General features: G+C 43.0%; 1 protein-coding gene and 1 long non-coding RNA gene across 3 annotated transcripts; both read left to right on the plus strand.

Annotated features, from left to right (window-relative positions):
- The first annotated feature begins 126 nt into the window (after positions 1–126).
- LOC122409935 (uncharacterized) lies at positions 127–1787 on the plus strand. The gene is made up of 2 exons (XR_006260804.1): positions 127–267; positions 388–1787. It is a non-coding gene; the product is annotated as an uncharacterized lncRNA (long non-coding RNA).
- Positions 1788–2196: 409 nt separating this feature from the next.
- On the plus strand, positions 2197–13576 carry htk (hat-trick). Of its 2 annotated transcripts, none has more exons than XM_043418026.1 (7): positions 2197–2595; positions 3605–4032; positions 4299–4544; positions 4661–4865; positions 4985–10802; positions 11026–11166; positions 11253–13576. In XM_043418026.1, exons 1-7 carry the CDS (start codon positions 2590–2592, stop codon positions 11294–11296), a joined length of 6888 nt encoding a protein of 2295 aa, XP_043273961.1. In that variant the 5' UTR covers positions 2197–2589; the 3' UTR covers positions 11297–13576. The 2 variants fall into 2 exon arrangements, with proteins under 2 accessions (XP_043273961.1, XP_043273960.1); XM_043418025.1 differs by having other exon boundaries at positions 2198–2595; positions 3605–4041.
- Positions 13577–13942: the final 366 nt, after the last annotated feature.

The following is a 13942-nucleotide window of genomic DNA, read 5'->3' on the forward strand; positions in this document are numbered from 1 at the left end:
TGTGGAGTGTCGTCTTTGAGAAACCGTCGAGCCGCCTATAACTTCGTTGAAGGTAGAGCAACGGTACGGAAGATGAGGGGCGGGGGAACCGTATGACGCACTCGCGCTTCAAAACGACTTTATGCCCAAGAAAAAAACCCATCCACTAGTGAGCAGCGCACAAGTTCCAAAGGCACATACAGAAAAAAATGTTCTCGGTCAAAACACAGGTACAACATACACACTCGGCGCAAACACTTCACGATACTCTAAACTTTTCTCCCATGGGTAAGTAATTACTTTCTCGACCCCTAGTCTCTAAAATCTCTCGACGATTCTCTCGCGCCCTCTCCCTCCCCTCTCACTTCCAAGCATTTTCCTCAATATTTTTTTTTTGTCTTTTTTCAGGGTTGCCAGTTATTCGAATCGTCGAACTGCCACTAGAGGTCCTCACAAAGTCGCCAACAAAGTTCGCACCCCGAAATTTTAGCCCGCTCGCAAAAGCCTACGTGCTACGCACCGATAAACGATATCCAATAAGAGCGGTGTTTTTCCAAACGTCACATCCGTCGCGACGCCATCGACCAATGAAATAATTAACCTTCATCTGTGTTTTAATACAATTAACGAATTAGGTTTCGAGAAATATGTTATTTCCGGAATTTGAAATAATCGATCAATTTGACATGAAACTTTTTTTTGTACAACAAAATTTTTAAATCCGACAAACTTTTCACCCATTATTGCGCGTTCAAGAATTCATGCAGTATATCTAAAATTTAAAAAAATCAGATTTGTTTTTGATTTTTCAATTAACCCTTCGAGTGTATATGGTGTCATTATGACACCATAATGGCCGTTTTCTCCGACGCAGTTCAAACTCAGTTCAATTTTTTTCATGTAGTTTCGAGATAGCATGAACCGAGTTTAAACTCAGATTATCGTTGGAGAAAACGGGCATAAGCATATTGGATGACGCAAGAAGTGTGCACTCGAAGGGTTAAAATCATTTTCGACAAATGTCGATTTTGATGCAACAATCACTGCGACAAGAGTCCAAAAAAACAATTGACACTTACAAAAAAATTCACGAATCGAAAACCTATATCTGCCAAATTCACGGAGATGACGATGATGACTTCTAATATTTTGAGATTTTGAGCACAGTGCTCTTTTCGGAAAATAGAAAATCGAAAAACCCGCTCGTCAGTTTTACATGTCAAAGGAAATCAATCATTTCAATTTAATAAAAATAAAATGAGCTCAAAACTGTCAAAAATATTTTGGTGGTCCAACAACATCAGTGGAAATGTACGGGTTCGAAATTCACAGTTATGTGCGTGCGTGCATGGGGCTGCTACGATGTCCAAGGTAGCGAGCTATTCTCGTCTCGTATGCCTAGAAACGTCGAAAAACGAAGTTGCGTTGCGAAAGCGCGCGCGCCCAATGATCGATGTCCAATGACAGCTACGACACACCAGAAAACAACTAGAGAAGGAAGAGTTCTCATTCGATGTCGCTTATCACTTTTCATTCCACTGTAAACTGCGATCTTGGCTACTACAGCATGTTGACTTTGAAGTTAAAAATGCGTTTTTTTTTCCTGGGCTTCGATTGTAGATTAGCGGTGTACGTATCTGCAGATTCGGTTATTTAAAAAATGCAATATATTTTTTCTGAGATCGCAAACACGATGTGCATTTATTTCACACGTTATGGAGGTTATGAATTGATGTATTATAATAATGCTGCAATGAAAACAAAATTGTGATAATACGATAACTATAAACGCAGCGGTCATAACACAATGAAGTGTCTTTTGCTTGAAAATAGTTGCCTAAATGAACGTACGTTTTGTTAATAGGAAATATATTCAGAAAAACAATTATTCTGAAAAGTTATTAGGTCCTGGAGAGGACAACCTTTTTTTCAGTTAATTGGCTGATGAAATTTAAAGAAAAAACAACTAATTTTTCATCGTTCGCTACGGTCAGAATATATGTTCAAAATGCAATAAGACGGGGATAAGCGATATAATGTTCTATGATGAGAAAGCTTCGGAATTATCATTTATTCGTCCTCCGTTGTAGTCATGCGTGCACGGTGTGTCAGCCTCGTCTTCAAAATCATCATATATAATGCGCGGGCTGGCGCGTTCTTTCCCCCCTTCTTTTTCATCGTTTTCGGAGCACAGCAGCTTGGAGCGCGCCGCTCGCGCCCAACTCGCGCCGTTCGCTTTCGTGTCAGTCGCGTTCTGCACGACACGACGGTGTGTAAAAGCGTAGAATTGTCGTCGCGTTTTTTTGAGAAAAAATATATATTGTTTTCCCTTAATCTCCCACCTATAGATTTTCACTGCGTGTATTTGGAAGCAAGGTACAGCTTTGGCTTCTCCATTTGACTCTTCTCCCTCTAGATCGTTCGTACGAGGGCCAAAGACCCAAATATTATTAGTTTTTATTTGCTTTTTTTACGTCGTTGTGCGTGGATAACGATACATTTTGTGAACGAAAAGAAACGTAAGTGATAAACGCGTAGTGTTAAATTCAACGATCAGCCGACGAATGCGTAACATATTCATGTACATGGAGTTTGCAAAAGGATAGGAAAATGCTGGTAAGTCATAACGCGAGCGGGAGTAAGAGATTTTCGTTTGTACGTGATAGAAAGGGGTTTAGTCGACTCGACTTTGTCTCACTCCCCGAAATTCTTCGTCTATTATCATTCTTTCCGTTCAACAATTTCAGTAGTCTTTGTTTCGTTTCATTGTTGTCTCCTACGATCCATGAAATAGATTAAAATTTTCCGTCAACGTTATGAACCAAAGTTTTTACATTATTCGATATGTGTACGTGCGTTTGTTTGGGTATGTGTGTGCGAGACTCCTTTCACTTGTGTTACATTTGTAGAGTACACGTTCCTACCACCATTCGTACTTCTCTCGGACCTCATCTTTTTCTTCTATTCGTTTTGCTATCCGTTTATAGAAATATTTTGGATTCCGATTACGTTTCGTGATTTTTTTAACACGATAAAAATACAAACATAATACATTTCACTTCTTACTCACATGAAAAATTTGAAATAATTATTTTAGTAATTGTACTGTTTTAGAGTGCAGTAGGAAATCTTTTTGCTATTATTTGTTGATATACGATTTTTTTTTCATTTCTGTTTTGGAGTTTTTCAGAAGAGAAAAATATTTACTGCTCACAATATAATACGTGTTCGTGGCATGCGGATGAAAATTGAAAAATGGAATTCAATTACAAATTTCACAGGAAAACTGTTCTCATGCATTGCTTTTTTTTCTTTTTTTTAATGTGGAATCTGATAATTAATTGATTATTGTTTACATGGATTTGCTGATATTCGTTAGTTCATGCAGAGTGTTATATTGTGTTTAGGAAAAAATTTTCCTCTGAAATTATGCAAAATGTACTAGCTACATACTTGCTAGGAAAATGGTATGTTTGGCTCACTTGTTTGTTCAAAATGACGTGTGATACATTTATTATGTCCCTTGTTTCATATTCTATATGAAAAGAAAAGAATACTAACTTTTATAAAAGTAGGAATGTGCTCAAAAGAAATTGAATCACCTGTCAATCGATTCATCCAACAGGGAGACGATCCGCCGTATCTTTCCGTTGGTACGGAGGTGAGCGCCAAGTACAAGGGTGCATTCTGTGAAGCAAAGATCAGGAAGGTGGTACGCTCTGTCAAGTGCAGAGTAACGTACAAGCAGGGATTAGGAACGGCGACGGTGACGGATGATCAGATAAAAGGAACGCTGAGAGTGAGCGCGTCTGTAGAGGCAAAACATGCGGATAGGAAAGAATTTGTGGAGGCAACCATAACAAAAATACAGGATTGCAGCCAGTACACAGTGGTATTCGACGACGGGGATATTACGACACTTAGAAGAACGGCCTTATGTTTAAAAAGCGGACGACACTTTGCAGAAAGCGAAACTTTAGACCAGCTGCCATTGACTCATCCAGAACATTTTGGAAATCCTGTTATCGGTGGCAGACGCGGCAGACGTTCCAGGCAAGCGCAGTGAGTCTTGCAAAAGGAGGCTGTTTTCGTAGAAGACCACAAATAATCACAAATTTTTTACTTTCATTACTCGTTTTCTCATCGAACTTGTTTCCAATCGCAATAATTTTCTTTGAATTAATCTCTATTAACAATTTAATTGTCATGAAATTTTTAGACTCTATTGCTTCGTCGGTTCTCCCTTGAAACTGAAGCAAAGCTTATAAAAAAAGATGTACAAACGTTTACCTATCAACCATGTAATTTTGGTTTTCCAGAGATGATAGTAGCGAAGACGAGGGCAGCCCACCTCGGGGTAATCGGGATTCAGGCTCCGGCATCGGTGGGAAAGAAGGAGTCGAGACTGAGCCGGAAATCGGTCGAGTAGTTTGCGTTGAATTGGGCGACAAGAAAAAGAAGGATTATTGGTTTCCGGGACTGGTCGTCGCACCGACTGCACAAGACACCGTGAGAATACGTGTACGAGATGACTACCTCGTTCGATCGTTCAAGGATGCTCGCTAGTAAGTAGATTTATAATCGATATTGAATAATCACCAAGATCGTGCAGCTTTGTTGCTGGTGGTTCATAAAAAAAATTTTAAATCTTATGAATTTTGGATTTTTTGTGATTTCACAGTTATACCGTGCCGAAAAAAGAAGCCATTGAATTCACGAAAGAATTGGGTAATAAAGTGGAGAACAGCGGACTGAAAGTTGCAGTGGAGAAAGCGTTGTTGTTTCTGGAAAAGAATGAATTACCACCACATTGGGATAGAGATTCTCTCTTTGGAAATGCCGTATCGAGCGGAAACAGCGATTCCGACGCGGATCTGGATTCTGACGTAAGTATTAAGAAAAACACTTGCGACTTTGTGGAAATTTAGTGCAAGAGCAAAGACAAAAATGTTGTTTCGGTAATCGTTGAAATAAGATTCAAAAAGTAAATGTCTTCTCGTTGCAGAGTTCAGACGACGAGCCTCGCGAAGAGAAAGATCATTTCGTAGCCCAGTTATATAAGTTCATGGACGATCGTGGAACTCCGATAAACAATTGTCCGATGATCGGAAATGAGGATATCGATCTTTATCGTTTATTTCGAGCTGTTTATAAACTCGGTGGTTATAATCGTGTAACCAATCAGAATCTGTGGAAATCGATTACGCGGAGATTGAGTTTTACAATGCAATCGACACCTTCGACGCACAATCTCGTAAAACAGGCGTACAAAAAGTTTTTACACTCTTTTGAGGATTTTTATAGAAAATTGGGTTGCACGATGGTAAACCATCCACGCGGTGCGACGAGAAAACCAAGACCGGGGCGCAGTTTGATAAGAGATAAAGATCGGAACACGCCTGTTCCGCCGAATCAGGCGACGACTCCGGTCCCGAAAACGAGCTCGGAGCGCGATAAGCACGAGAACGAGGAGGAAACACCGGTCGCTCAAGCATCGCCGGGCGTTTCGTCGGCATCGCCGCAACAGCAGCAAGCTACTTCTCAACAAACAGAAACCCGGACGCCACCCCCAGTTTCTGCGAGCGTTGTCGCGTCCCTAAAGAAATCTCTTGTTGAAGAGGAAAAAAAAGAGAAACGTATCGAGCCTACCGTAGCTCCAGCGCCTCCAACCTCCAAGGAAATAACAAAAGAAGAGGAGCCAGGCAGAACCACGACGAAGAAAAAAGAAATAATCGAAGAGCCGATAAGTGGTCAAGAGAGTGACGTCAATGTTGAGGCCGAGGGTGGTGAATCTTCGAGCAGTGAAAAGTCTTCTACTAAACCGACGGCGCGTTCCACTCCTGTACCTGCTGCGGCCGCGACTCCTGCTGCTGTTGCTACTGCTGCTGCTGCTGCTGCTGCTGCTGCTGCTGCTGCTGCTGCTTTACCCGTAGCTGGTAGTGCTCGTACGAAAAATTCAACGAAAACGAAAGAGGAAACGAGTACGAAAAAGAAAATACACGAAAAACGGAAAGGGCAAGAAAGCGCGTCATCGGGAGTAGCGACGTCTTCGAACGCACCGAGTTCCGCGCTCGGCACAAGCGCAAGTGCAACAAATGCAACAAGCGCGTCAGCGAGCACAAGCGGTGCAACGTCAAAGAGGCTCGAGAGTTCATCGAAGCGAGAAGATAAATCGAAAGACGAGGAATCAACGAAAACACGTTCAAAGTCGAAGGACGACGCGAGCAAAGCAAAAGCCAACGTCGAAGCGGCTCGTGAAACGCGCACTCCGTCCCGCGAATCAGATAAAACTCGGGCCAATCCAACGAAACAACGTCGTATGACCGACGAGGAGTTGAAGAAGCAACAACGTGGCAGGAAAAAGCGTGAAAATGAGACTGAGAAGTCACGCTCCGAGAAGGATGACAGCAGTGGAGTTGAGAGCAATGCCGCGACAGCACCGACTTATAAAGGCCCCATCGAGCTCGGGGACAGACTCAAAGTTTATTACGGGCCGACTCACGAGTCGAAAGTAACGTACGAGGCCAAAGTCATCGATATCGAAAAGGTCGGAAGTTCCGAGGCTGCTTACCTCGTGCATTATACCGGCTGGAATACGCGGTACGACGAGTGGATAAAACCGACGAGAATAGCTCAAAACTTCACGCAGTCGCAGAGTCGTATAAAACGTACGAAAGCGACGCCCCGTCCTCAGACTCCTAGCAGTGCCGCGGTTGCCGGTACCAAAACTTCGAAAGCTTCTTCCACCGGCAACAGCGTACCGCCTGGTTTGCAAAGCCGGCGCCGGGCGCAGCACAATTCCGGAGGAACAGCAGCAAATTGGTCGGGAACGAATTCAATATCGTCGAATTTGTCTGCCGGAGCGAGTTCTTCGAACGGATCGTCCTCGTCCTCGACGGGGCTTACCAAGGACAAGGAATCCGCAAATTTTCAACCAACGAGATCGACGACGCCACTGTCCGTAGCGAGCTCGAGCTCGAGAACAAAGAGCCCGGCAACCCCAGCGACTTCCGGACGTCCAGTAAGAAACACCAGGAACGCCGATCACGGCGTCGAGCTACGAAGGCAAACTCGTCGGATGTCCACTCGCATGGATATGGTACATTATTGCACGGAGAGCGACGACAGCGAGACTTACGAAGTAGCCGAGGAGCCACGAAGACGAAGGGTTTATCGACGCAGAGTCGACGAGAGAATCAAGAACGAGGAAAACAGCGAAATCGAGGAGGATGAGAAAGACGTTGTTCAAGAGCCGAGACGGACGAGAAGGTTACGTAGAACCGTGACCAAAGGCAAAGACACTAAAATAACTTGTATCGACGGGGGAGCCGGAGCGGACGGCGACGAGGAGGAAGACGAAGGCGAGGAAGAAGAGGAGGACGAAGAGGAACCCGACGAGGAAGAAGAAGAAGAGGAGGAGGAGGAGGAGGAGGAAGAGGAGGAAGAGGAAGCCGACGAGGACGCCGATGAGGAAGACGATGCTGACGAGGTCGAAGATGTGCCGGATGAGGAAGTTACCGCACCGACGATTCTAGCAAAAGCGTCAACCGCGATACCACCGATCCCAACTAATAGTTCACCTTCCTCGAGCAACAACGCCGAGGGGTCGAGCGTCGCGAGCCTGCCGGCTTACGAGCGTTCCAATGAGCGTCACGATGAACAACCGAAGGGTCGTGATTTTGATCTCAATCAGATTAGATCGGAACTCAAAGGTTTTGACAAAGCGGTGAAATTGGAACTCGTAAAGTTCGAGACCGACGAGGCTTGTTCCGGGGAACAAGCAGGAGAAACCAGCGTGAAATCCGAATTTCCTTCGGATTTGGATAAAAAACCTGCTAAAGAAGAGAAGAAGATCGACGGATCGAAGATAATCGCTGATTATCCGGACACAAAACCGATTTTGGATAACACCGGTGCTGTCGTAAGCGCTGTTAAAAAATCTGCCTCGCCGTCGCCACCGCCACCACCGCCACCGTCGCCACAAACACCGATCTCGCAGAGTCAAACGGTTCCCGTTTCGACCGCTCCTCCAACGAGCGCCGTAGCACCGACTGCGCCGCCATCGCCGGTGCCACCACCCCAGCCACCCACCGAAGACATTTACGAGTTCAAAGAACCCGAACCTTTCGAGTTCGAAGTCCGCAATAAGCGCGATTCTTCCGGCGACAAGGACAAACCAAAGAAACGAGTTTTCGACGAGGAGCCTAAGAGTCCAAAGAAAAAGCAAAAAACATCCATGAGCCCCTTGCCCAAAGAGCCGAAGAGCGATACCGACAATACGAGCGTCGAGCAGAAGAGAAAAGTGCGCAGGAACGCGACTAAGAAAATCGAGGAAACCCTTGATTCATCCTCGACGGCGGCGGCAGCAGCTGCAATCTCAACCACGAACAAGATTTCATCCTCGTCAACCGGGATGAAAGATAATTCCGATAAATCCAACCTCGCCAGCTCGATTAATCAACCAAAACCTCTACCAACTTTACCGCCGCCGTTACCTCCGCCTCCGCCGCCCCCGCCGCCGCCTCCGCCCCCGCCAGGCTCGGAGGAGACGAAAAAATCAAGTGCGACCGTTGATCTGTTGTTCACCGATTTGCCAAAAGCCGAGGACGACTCGGTCGACCACGACGATCCCGAGGACCGTCTTGTTATTTCGGAAACTGAAATTCCAGAAAGTGAACAAGTTACTCTCTTCGCTTATCAACAAGAGAGAGCTGGCGCGAGCAGCGACGCGAAGCCCGAGAGAATAGAATTCAGTGGCGCAACTGTCGAAACTCCGAAGTCGTTGGTCGCTTCGATCATCTCGACGAGCGTTATTTCAGTAACGAGCTGCAGCACGAGCGCCGCGGGTACCTCGTCGTTAGGTTCGACGGATCGAAAAACGCTCGACGTTGCGAGAACGGGGGGAAGCGGCGTTTCCTCGAGCGCAACGTCAGCTCTGCCGACTCCGGTTCCAATAAGCGCAAGACTGCCGGCAACGTCGACCATCGAAGAAAAATTATCAGCCGCCGCGTTGGCCTTCCGTCAGGTAAGATCGAAAGAGTCCAAACGCGAGGAAGACAACTCCGAGACAGCGAAGAAAAATGTTAAGGAGGCGAGCCACAAAAAATCAGAAAGCTTGGCAGCCAAGCGAAAAGCGAACGACGAATTGGCCAAGATGGGAAAGTACGAGACGGAGAGCGCGGCGAGGAAGCGCGAGATCGCCGCGGAAGAGACGACGAAACAAGAGGAAGAGCGCAGCCGGGAAGCCATGCGCGCCGCGATTAAACTCAAGGAAGAAGAGCTCGAGCAATTGAAGATGCGAAAAGAGGCGGAATTGAAGAAGATGGCCGAGGCTAAGGCGTCTGCGGAAAACCGTAATAAAGTCGCGGATAAACGTAACGAGGACGATTGGAACAAGCGGAAAATTCACGAGATGCAAATTGAGTTCGGAGGCAGCTCCAGTGAAGCGTCAACGGTGAGCAATAATCGCGAGGAGGAGCAACAGCATAAAGAGGGCTTGGCCGATCGTCAACGGGACAAGAGAAAGAAGATCATCAGCCAGGAATTCGTCGACTCTACGGACAGCAGTGATTCGGAGCAAAAATTGGTGATCGACAGTGTAGCCGAGGTACGCGAGGAGAAAGTAGCTTCCTCGAATTTCGACACGAAACTCAAAAGCGAGCTGGAACTTTTCCACCAGCAAAGTTCCCAGCAAGAGAGCTTGGACGTTAATTTGGGACGATCGAGCAATATTCAAAATCCTTGTCTTCGGGGGATTCAGCAACAGGCGCAGCTCTCCTCAATAACGACAAAATCTACCCCAAAAACTGAGGACGAAGGTGAAAATATGAGCTCGCTTTTGTGCGAAGAGGAAATACCCGGTTCCCCGGCACCGGGGCCCGAGATCATTGATCAGGATGGTAGCGGCGAAACTCGGACGATTCCGAAGGACGAGCGTGGGGAGAAAAAAATGGTCCTTTTGGAAATGCCTTTCGCCAGCGCACCGACAGCTGGTTCGCAAAGCAGTACGACCAGCGCCGTCAACGTCGGTCCTAGTCTCGGTGTTCCTATCTCTAATGCTTGCAATGTTGCCGTATCCGTCGCTCTTCAAATGCAACAACAGCAACAAGTCGCCAGCGTGGTGGGATCGCGGCATCAGCCACCTCACCAAATCCAGCAGCCGCAGCAACCGCTGCAACAACAGGTTGCCGGAGGTGCGATAGTTCAGCGACGAGAGAGCAACGAAGCAGCTCCGGTTATGGACAACACGCCACCGACCACTCCGGATTCCACGATCTCCAATATTTCGGGATCACCGAGAGAGGAAGAAAGAATTGGTGTTTCCTCGCCATTGTCCGAGGAAAATGTTAAATCTCATCGAGACAGCTCCGAGGCCGATGACAGCGGGGCTGGGAAAGCTCCTTCTGGCTACAGCGAGGATGACACCCTCGCTAACGTCGAAGTCAACAACGCTACCGAAAAAACGTTGAAAACCTCTGTCAAAAGATCCATCGAAGATCCCCAATCACCCAAAAAACGAAAACGAAATCGCAAACATTCCGAACAATGCGGCAGCAGTGTTAACGTCGTTGTGAAAAAACCACTTGGAAGACCACCCGCGAGCACAAGACAGACGAGACACGGAACCGCTCCTGCCGGAAGTGACAGTGATGACACTAGCGAATCTTCCAATCCGTACGCCATGGGCACCACAACCGGTGTTGGCCTAACTCCTAGCGGTACTACCATCGCTGATAACAATGCTATTGCAACTGCTATCACAGAATTGAGCAATTCGTCGAGGTCACCGAAACCCATGAAGTACAATTTCTTCGTTGAACTCGGTGAGACTCTACTCATTTTTACATTTGTTTTTCATTTTCATCACCCATTTTTCAAAGCAACATTAAACGATGTAAATAATATTTAAGATTTTCTATTAAAACGAAATCCAAATTCCACTTCCGCATTCACGTGGAATACGAATGCCTTCAGAACATTTTTCACCACTCTCGCGATTGGGTGCAAAAAAAATCTTGTCTGAATACTGCCACTTTTTTTTTCTAGATCCCGAGCTCGACGGTAGCCAAAGGATAGCTGTACTCCAACAAAAACTTACGGAACTGAGAAAAACTTATAACGCAGTGAAAGTTGAACTTGCGGGTATCGAGAGACGGCGAAAAAAATTGAGAAGACGAGAGCGTGAGGGTAGGCATTTTTATATTGATAATTGAAAAAATTATTATTGAATGCTGGTAAGGAATTTTATGCTTACTAAATTGTTGTCATTGCAGCTTTGAAGGCTGCAAAAGCGGAGATGCAGCAAGCGTGCTCTTGATCAAATCGCAATCATCATCATCATCATCATCATCATCATCACCATCATCAGCGACACACATTTTAATCTATTGTAACGTACTCTATAGATTTGTATGGCGTTAAAATTTGCATTATCGAAAACACCCGTAAATTATTCGTATCGTTTATCAATTTTTCAATTTTTAAATCAACTAAATTTCATCCCTGGGTCTGAACGATTTTTATAGCTCAAATTGAATTTCGGGCGTTCTTCAAAATAATCAAGAAGAATTTTGTCCGATTGGCAACGATGCAAAATTTTAATACCACAGATTCTTTCGTTTTGTTATTCAATTCGATTATCCTTATATGTACATAAATTCGACGACGAAAATTGTAATTTAATCGCGTTTTCCAAGCAATTCTTATGAAATCTCAAAAACGAGACAATTGTGATTGGTAAATCAATTTTTACGAAAATTAAGAGATAAAAGGAAAAACCGATTACCTTACCCATTTATATAACATTGTAGATACAGTTGGTAAGATTTAGTTGTAAGAAGATTTATATTCATCACAATCGAATATATATATATATGAATGTGTGTACTATATATAGAATTTACATGTTTATGTATACGTTTTAAGTATACCCATAGAGAATCGTCGAATTGTTCTACTGGACTTGCATTCTCGAATCGTCGACGTTATAGAAACGAGAAGAAAGCAAACGAAACATACGAAATATTACAATTTGATTGAACAAGTTCAAAAAACAAATACAATTGATGTTGTTTTTATCGTCGAGAAAATTGTTGCATAATTGAGAATAACTTATCATTAAATTGTAACAGTTATGCATACCTTGCGTCCACAATCGCATACAAATTTTTCATTAACGTGTATTTTCTCAAAAAGAAATCTCTAATTCGACTCTTTTCATCTCTCTACCGCGGCAGCAATTTCATAGGACTTATTTTCAATCATTCTCACCGCTTTATTGATTATTCTTGTATTATACGGGAATTATATGAAAAAAGTTTAGTTGCGCGTCCAAGACCGTAATGAGAATCTCGAGTGAAAGAAGAAGCAGGTTTTTTGTGTTGTAAAACATCCAAGATTGAAGCACTGGTTAAATTATTCGTACGGCAGTGTATTTTTATTAGATCCTTTGGTAGGGAGTGTATGTGTTTTTTTCTGTGCGTTTGGATCATCACGCTCGAATTTTTCGGCGTATGTGCGTCAGTGAAGAAAAAAAATTGATCGAGCTGGTGACATTGAAATTTGCATTGCCGATATTTACACTAAAATGCATCGTATATGATAATAGTAATAATTATTATACAAGTATCAAAGTACACGGTGGTCGAAATTTATTTCACAACTTTTGTTCACGTACATATTTCTGCGAATATTTCGTTTTTCATCTCTTATTCATTTTTTTTCACTATTTTTCACATTTTTTTAGACGAATTCACAAAATTTATGATCTACAGAAACTTTGAAGCTTTCACTATTCCTGCAATAATTTGCTAAAAAATATTGTGTACAACACAATGATTTTTTTTCCCTCTTTGCGTGAATGCGTTTCATGAGTGTAAATAATTAAAAAAAAAAAATTAAAAAAACGTATGAATTACAAGGAATATTTTTTCGGCATCGATTCACTTTAATTTTGCTTACACGTAATGAGAACAAAAAACGTTGCTACTAAAAAACATACATATCAATTCCGGTAAAATTCGAGTCTGTTCAATTCTTTAGCTTACAAACTATTGCATATTAGTTCTCATTCTGTTCCGGTGAATAGAAAAATTTCGAATGCCGCTTATCATTTTGATGAATACGTGAGAGAAAAAATGTAACTCCGAATTGGCCATATGGATATTATTGAATTCAACATGGCACTCTGTACTTATTTATCCTGTCAATATTTTTAAATATCAATTGTAAATATCCAAGACAAGCGACAATTATCTCAATGAATTTTCAAGCTTTCCGGATATAAAACAAATAAGATCAAAGAATTGAAAGGAATATTTGACATTTTTGACAATTAGTTTTTTCTTAATCTAGTACGAATAAAATAATTAGTACAGAATAAATATATATATATATATATATATAGGATAAATAATAGAGGGATTACGGATCCAAAGTGTAACAAGATTTGGTCGCTGTTAAAATCTAATGCACGATTGAAATATGCGAAACAAATGTGCTCTATTATTAAAAGTTGCAATCGAAAGTAAGTACTCATCCAACTTTGTACCAGATAATTCAATCAAATTCATAATTAAAACAAAAAGCGGAAAGTTAAGAAGTTTGATCTCAATTCATTCCGGGTTATTCCTTTTTTTTCAATGAACAATATGTAGACAAAATATAAAAATATTTTCTTATGAAAAATGGTAAAAATTCTTACAATTTTTCGATTCTTTCATATTTACTAGACAATGAATCATCAAAGAATGAGTATGAAAAAAACGACCCGATAAAACATGTTCAATCTTGGCAAGAACATTAAAAAAATCTCATGGACTTTGGGAGAAAATTGATCCCTCTCTCTCTCTCTCTCTCTCTTTCTCTTCACCGTGTGGAGCTGACCACTACCTACTAACATAAAAATCTTTTGCCTCGATTCCTCTTTGCGACGCTGACAAATTTCAAAAGAAGAATCCAGTAT

This window comes from Venturia canescens, chromosome 4 (assembly GCF_019457755.1).
Source record: "Venturia canescens isolate UGA chromosome 4, ASM1945775v1, whole genome shotgun sequence".
NCBI lineage: Eukaryota > Metazoa > Arthropoda > Insecta > Hymenoptera > Ichneumonidae > Venturia > Venturia canescens.

Bases quoted from the DNA above. Each gene is read 5' to 3' on its own strand.
- htk (XM_043418025.1), top strand. The intron at 4,545-4,660 runs GTAAGTAGATTT...GTGATTTCACAG, and splicing joins TCGTTCAAGGATGCTCGCTA to TTATACCGTGCCGAAAAAAG. The intron at 4,866-4,984 runs GTAAGTATTAAG...TTCTCGTTGCAG, and splicing joins ACGCGGATCTGGATTCTGAC to AGTTCAGACGACGAGCCTCG.